The sequence below is a fragment of the Micropterus salmoides genome, unplaced genomic scaffold (genome assembly GCF_014851395.1).
Source record: "Micropterus salmoides isolate LMB-PRFRI ecotype aquatic unplaced genomic scaffold, ASM1485139v1 Ms_hic_scaffold_9, whole genome shotgun sequence".
NCBI classification, from domain to species: domain Eukaryota; kingdom Metazoa; phylum Chordata; class Actinopteri; order Centrarchiformes; family Centrarchidae; genus Micropterus; species Micropterus salmoides.
In genome coordinates, this window is record NW_024044681.1 from 21,438,861 (window position 1) to 21,445,990 (window position 7,130).

The 7,130-nt window shown below is 39.9% G+C and overlaps 1 protein-coding gene across 1 annotated transcript; it reads right to left on the reverse strand.

The window, feature by feature from the left end:
* Positions 1–206: 206 nt before the first annotated feature.
* LOC119895611 (high mobility group-T protein-like) lies at positions 207–4,158 on the reverse strand. Its single transcript, XM_038708838.1, has 5 exons — positions 4,028–4,158; positions 1,714–1,873; positions 1,351–1,496; positions 1,005–1,179; positions 207–886 (listed from the first exon to the last, which is right to left on the reverse strand). The coding sequence occupies exons 2-5, from the start codon at positions 1,858–1,860 to the stop codon at positions 737–739; spliced, it is 618 nt and encodes a 205-aa protein (XP_038564766.1). The 5' UTR covers positions 1,861–1,873; positions 4,028–4,158; the 3' UTR covers positions 207–736.
* Positions 4,159–7,130: the final 2,972 nt, after the last annotated feature.

Below are 7,130 nucleotides of genomic sequence, written 5' to 3' on the forward strand. Positions count from 1 at the left end.
GATAAAGCTCATGTTTATCCTGCTTCCTGTCTCACTGCTGCTCTTCAATATATAGTTGGAATGAGAGGGAATAGTTTATTAATGTTCACTTGACACGTCTGCTGTCAAAAACATGGGGCTCATTGAACTTTGAGGGAAGGAAACCTGCAAGGAAATAAGCAACACATTGATTTAAAAACAAAAAACACCCCACACACCCCACAAGATTTATTTAAAAAAAATGTTTATTGACATCAGAAGCAATTTAAATTTCAACAATAAACAAGGCGTCTTTTTTTTGTTGCTATTACAGTGGTACATAAAGATCAGTAAAACAACTGTGATACGTCAATCTTGATAACATGTAATTTAAAAATAAAAACACAGGAAAAAGGAAAATAAAAAAAGAAACACTCAGGTCTAACTCAGAACGTTTTTTGTGTGCTGTGCACCTCTAGCTAGGGTAAATATTTTAAGCCCACCCCTTTACACTGTACCAGGCAGGATAGTGGTCTAGGAACTATCACTGGAAAAATAAGACTGGCAGAAAGATACAGACACGACACTTGTGTAGTGTTAACTATACAAAAAGGAGAAAAAAAACTGTACAGCATAAAAACAACTGATATACACAGCCTTTTTTGTTGTTTTTTTTAAACCCCTTGGATACTAACATATTTTCTTTCAGTGAAGTGTGTACAAGGGGGTTAAATGCTTTATAAACAAGAAAATGACCACTATGTATGTTGCCCGCCATCTACTCGTCGTCATCATCATCATAGTCTTCCTCCTCCTCCTCGTCTTCATCCTCATCGTCGTCATCATCGTCCTTCTTCTCTGCCTTTGCTGGGGCTTTTCCTGGTGCTGCACCGCCCGTTTTGCCCTTAGCACGATATGCTGCGACATCCTGTGATGGAAGAATTAAAATATATTGAGACTGAAAAACATCATAATGTGTAATTAAAGCTCCCGAGGGAGAGCAGCGCAACAAGAAATCTGGCTTCATCAATACAACATTTCTTTACCTTCTCATACTTCTCCTTCAGTTTAGCGGCCTTCTTCTCATAGGGCTGCTTGTCCTCTGCAGCGGTGCTGTTCCACATCTCACCCAGCCTCTTGGCCACATCTCCAATGGACAGACCAGGGGTCTCACCTTTCACCTTAGGGCGGAAGTCTGCGCAAAAGATGAAGAAGGCAGATCTGTGGGGTGCAAAGAAAATAATTAGCTTGTCATTTAGACAACATAACACGCTTCAAATTGTCTCAATATGAGTCAGCTGCTCATGATTCAGATTTGTTTTGTTCTGCGGAGAAACACTTTTCTATTTCAAGAGGATATAAAATCATTACGCGTTGACTTGCAGTACTTACGGGGGTCTCTTGGGGGCATTAGGGTCCTTGAACTTCTTCTTCTTGCCTCCCCTGACAGGAACGTAGCTCATCATCTCCCTCTCATAGCGGGCCTTGTCCTGCCTGGCCAGGTCCTCAAATTTACCCTTCTCCTTGGCAGACATTGTCTGAAAACAGAGAATCAGCTTGTTGATTGTACATAAGTATGCAGAGTATTCCTTTTTCATTTCCTAGGTTTTGGAGGGCACTGCATCAACTACATCCTGTATTTGAATTATCTTGATGTGCACCAATGAAGATTGACATATTGTGTCATTTCAGGGATTTGGAATTTAAGAAACAAACTACAAGCTTACAAGATCATCATCATCCCTTCTCTCCTACCTTCCATCGCTCAGAGCATTTCTTGGAGAACTCCGCAAAGTTAACCGAAGCCTCGGGGTGTTTCTTCTTGTGCTCCTCCCGACAGGTCTGGACAAAATATGCGTAAGAGGACATCTTGCCCCTTGGCTTGGTTGGATCTTTCCCCATCCTGATGCAGTATCTAAAAACAAATGTTGCACATGTACATTAGCTGTGCAACTGCATAGGTATTGAAAATTATATTCATTTTATTAGTGATAAATGGCTCCAATTCTACATCCAAACATTTTTATAGTGATTTCTTAAATTTATTTATGTTTTATTAATTATCTTTTAAAATTATAAATCATGTATATGGGGTAAGATATGCTCCTCCTATTATACAATAAGACCGTCTTTTATTTCTCTCCATTGTCCACTTGTATTGACAGCACTACTTAAGTGACCCGCCCTCGCTGCTGTCAAACTGCACTAAGTTAGGACCCGTCCAGCACAGACGGAGCTAATGCGATGAAAATTACTTTTTTTACTGCTACAATCTGTACTGTGGCCTTTAGATAAAACTCAGTGTGGTCCGTGGTCAAGTCCCTAAACACATCGCTACGGATACAACGAGGAAATAAACACCGATAAATATATATATTTTCAGGTTTAAATCACTTTCGCATGAACCTGCAAAAGTTCCCAAAGTGCAAACTGCATAACATAAACCACATCCCTCGTGGGATTATACCAGTGGACTTTCAAAAAAAAAAAAGATGTTTTTGCGAAAAAAATACCCATCTGCAACAAGAATAGGCCTTCTGGAAACCACCGTTTCATTCATGTTTATGTTTTTAATCAAACAAACAACTTTGGAAAAAAACATACAAATTCCATATAAAGACGTATTTATTGAAAATAAAACACTTTAAACTGTGATCCGATGTTATTTAACACTCGTCTCCTATCAGTCTTCATTTTCTCTTATTCTGAAAATAATTCTGCATCTCTATCTAATGTCTTTAAAACTGCTATTTTTTTCCTTTACATTTTCCTATTAATTGCTACTGTAACTCCCAGTTAAAGCTGCGTCGACCGAAGTAGTAATGGCGCATAGGCTTTGGTTGAGGAAAAGGAGGTCAACAACGACGGCAATATTTCTTCTTCCATTTTGTGAGAATGCCTTCTTCATGAAAGAAAGTCCCCCTCAAATGTCTCCTCCCGCCTCCCAGTTCGCTTTGCAACTCGACAAATATCTCTGGAAAGCCGGCGATCTTGACAAAATATTTCCCCGATTGATTCCTATTGCACTAGCCGGTTTGTATAGTAATACATTGGGTCTGCACTGTGTCTATGAGCGGGCTGTGCTACTGCCTTGGTTTCTATGAGCTCCTAATGGCCGCTCGTCTTCATCCACTAACATGGAGAATATGGCTCCTTCTCTTTGTGTCAACGCACAGCCATTGCACTGCATGCAATAGAGGGCAGAGCGACCGCGGCGACTACTACATTTCAACCCCCGATTTAAACCTTTTCTGAGCATCGGAGAAATCTCACAATGGGGTCGTTGGAATCACGGAAGATTGAACTTTCTTTTGCCGTCGTTACATTTTATAGTTACGGGTTTGCTTCTTGAGAAAACACGGTTAGAAAAAGTTGAACTGAACTGCGCCTCTGTCACTGGCTTCCCATTTGCCTCGCTGCCTTGCCTCCTATGCGAATACAGTCAGCCATTACAGTAAAGCGCAGATCGTGAGGTAATTTTTTCACTGTCTTCTCGGGGAGAATTATAGCAAACAAACACATGTCCGTGTGTATTTTGAGGCGTTCTTTCTTTTTCTTATGTTTTTATAAATTTTACTGTTTCCATCCAAACCCGCACTCTTCTCATGACAGGCATTCAGCTTCGCAATGCACTGCAATGCCAATGGCTAGCTAACGGTAAGTCTTCTACCATTGTCGCTAACCGTGTTGTTCGCTAGACATTCCTGAATTTTTACGCGATAACTACCATTTGATTCGACTCCATTTTGTAGGAATGACACGACAGTAATATACAAAATTATTCGTATTCAACGGAATCGACGGTTTTCGTCGAATTTGGTCAAGGTTAATATTCATTTGATCCTTTTTATAGAGCGTCTGGTCCACACTCCCAGGCAGGGCAATGTAATGTTACCTGCTTATCGCCGGCTATTTTTTGTTGTTTTTGACGGTTCCCCGCAATAAAATAATTTCAGAGCACCACGAGCTTCCACATTCGATCAGGGCAAACACATAAGTAAGATATTCATAAATGTTATCGTCATTCTCATCATTACAAACACTTAACATGTTCGTGTATGATACTCACCTAGGGTCTATCACTGGATCTCAATGCTCTGCAATGGCTGTGAGTGAGGGAACAGAGGCGATACGCAGTGTCTTCAGTCTTCAGCTCTCTAACATTACTCTCGGCGGGGCTCGCACGCCATTGGCCCGCGCCCAGTCTGACGCTCCTCCGATTGGACGGAGGCTTTTCATTGTCCTAATAGAAGACGAGGTCCCATTGGCTGCCTTTTGTGAAACGTCACCGAAGTTTTCCGAAGCGCGTGGATACAAAAATATTTCTGTCCGAGCATGCTGGAGCTGGTAGTAGTGTAGTGTGTTTGCCATAGTATTGAATTCACTACGTTGAGCACAGTGTACAGTAGGCACGTTAAATGAATGAGACAACGTGGAGCGCTCGCACTCCGCGAACGAGACAGCTGTAAAAACGGTGTGCGATTGTGTTGGATGGGCTGTCCCCCTCTTCCTCAACCTGCTCCATTGTACAATCTCCTCAATACACGTAAGCTTATTTGCAAATTATGACTTTGAAAATGCATATGGAGAACATCGCGTAATCACGCCTAAAAGACAGAAGACGCGCTTGCTCGTGCCAGGCGTGGTACTTACGCACTACATAGGACATTTTAAAAGGATTTGTCTCGGAGTTAGAATGAAAACACAATGACAATTGGGTTAATAGTCTGCCTTTTAATGACTGATTGTCATTTTTAGCCCAGTATTGAGAAAGGATCGGTAGGCTGACTATACCACACAGTGTTTTCTTAGTCTTTTCGACAAGTATATATAATAATCATTTTTTTAACAGGCTCTCATTCAGTGCTATAGCTGTGTTTACCTATAAGCACGTGGTCCCTATTCAAATTAGAATAGCAACACACATTAAATCATGGTAAAAACATTAAATAGGTATAGACCTCGAGATTTATCTTTTTTATTTTTCTTAGCATAATATACATTTTTTTGCCTCATTTTTATAGGTTTAATATGCAGTAGCTAATTGAAAGATGATACTATACTCATCCCCCATTATAACACAGACTTAAGGAGATGAAGGAGCTACTGTTCAGTTCAAGCCAAAGTTAGTGGATAAAGTAGTTTATAGTTAGGACAAGGGAATTTGGCAATAATTACACCTACAAGAAATATTTTTTCAATAAGAATTGCTTGTAGGCCTGTTGATTTACAATATTATATTAAAACATGTTTGCTAATTGCAGGTCCCGTGTGTGTGTGTGTGTGTGTGTGTGTGTGTGTATATGTATATATATATATATATATATATATATATATATATATATATATATTTATATTATATTATAGGGGTTTTACACTCCCAAACCCAGACACATTAATCTGTGCAATTAAATTGTTAATAGTTAGTTACAATACACTTAAACTGGAAAAGGACATCCATCCATCATTTTAATGCAACCCACTGTTGCCAGCCATTGTACAAACAGATCAGGGATTTTAAAGCAGCTCATAGATATTATTATTGAAACACAAGTTGTATTGGTCCAGATTAGTAGCTCATATTGTACTTACACTAACAATATTGTTGTTTTTCAATTTCATACAGATTACCATACAGAATATATAATATAGCTAATCACACACAGTTTTCCCAGTTTTATCACCTTTTTTCCTTTCATGTGTATCTGATCTGATTCAATAACACTCTAAAACCACATTTTGTTGTCCTGCTGTTACACAGGTGAACAATTCAGCTCATTAGCTTGGTCAAGAGATGTCAAGGGGTCATGTAATTAGTATATTTATTTGTCTGTGTGATCAACAACAGATCTTGAAAGTTAAGGTTACATGGGCATGACATGTGCTATGCGCATTCATGCTAGTCAAAGAAACCCACTGTAATGAGTTTGATGACCCTGTGACCTTGCTCTAGCGCCACCATCAGACAAAGCTAAAGATGGATGTAATGAGTGTATCTCCTATAAACTGTCTTTATGGTATCTCCTGACTTATAACATATAGGCTACCTACACTAAACCTGCTGTGCACTAGTATAATTGGATATAACTAAGGGTTATAACTTAGACTACGTATTACAGAAGGATGTTTCTGCAGATTCACATTTCCAGTAGTCCTAGGTAGAATACAGATTTATGTGACCTGTGACCTGAGCTCTAGCCCCACCATAGACAAAACTTACAGACAGAAACATAGTGGGTGTCCATTGTGTTGACCAGTCTGAGAAAAATTTAGGGCAGTTATTTTAGACTGTGAAAGGGGCCTTCCTCAAGATGACTTCTTACTTTGCCCAAAGTGGAGGTTATGAACTTATCTGACTTGAAATGCTTATCTGTGTGTTTAAATGTTTAAATGTGGTCTGTGTGTTTAAATGTGGTGGGGGTGGGGGTGCTAAAATAAAGAGTATGTCCATATTCATTATGATTTGCAAAATATATGTCCACTGAAGATAAATCTTACAAGCACACGTGCTTAAGAAATCATTAATTTTTTTCCAAATGCAGTTAATATGGAAATCTAATAAATATATTCTCCTGCTTAGCAGCTAATACAGAAACAAAGAAAAATGGCTGACACAGAGTTTATTCTTATCCTTGAATTAAGAATGGGAAGGGTGAACTGATTCCAAATGCCAATCACAACCCAGACTCTGGCCACATGTCTGCCTGTGATGCTGCCTGTCTGTATCTCATTTTGCATCAGGAGATGCCACGGCAGAAAGCTATAGCCTGCTCATGAGGCTAGGAGGCGGCCGGTTTATGCATTCTAATGAGCGCTCCCTGGGAAAAATATGCAAATTCATTTTGTCATCAAGAAGAAAATAGAGGACAGGAGAGCAGCACATACTGGAGGGGGGGGGGGGCTTAAGGGAGGAGGGCACATACAAGAGGCGGGATTTGGTGGAGGGAGATTTGTGTGTGCACATCTGTGAATGTGTGTGTGTTTGGGGGGGGGGGGGGGTACAAGAGCAAGTGTGAGGTGCTGGGCTGTATTATAGGACCACAGTGAGGGACATATGTACCCCCGTCCCACCCCCAACCAATTCCACCCTTCTACTTCTCAAGTAGCCACATACAGTAGCCTTATTAAAAAAAATAATAATAATAACAACAGATAAGCAAACTACTGAATGT

Excerpts from the sequence above, each read along its gene's own strand:
- LOC119895611 (XM_038708838.1), bottom strand. The coding sequence starts at position 1,860 with ATGGGGAAAGATCCAACCAAGCCAAGGGGCAAGATGTCCTCTTACGCA. Across the intron at positions 1,497-1,713 it reads AATGCTCTGAGCGATGGAAG|ACAATGTCTGCCAAGGAGAA; the intron begins GTAGGAGAGAAG and ends CTCTGTTTTCAG. Across the intron at positions 1,180-1,350 it reads AATGCCCCCAAGAGACCCCC|ATCTGCCTTCTTCATCTTTT; the intron begins GTAAGTACTGCA and ends TGCACCCCACAG.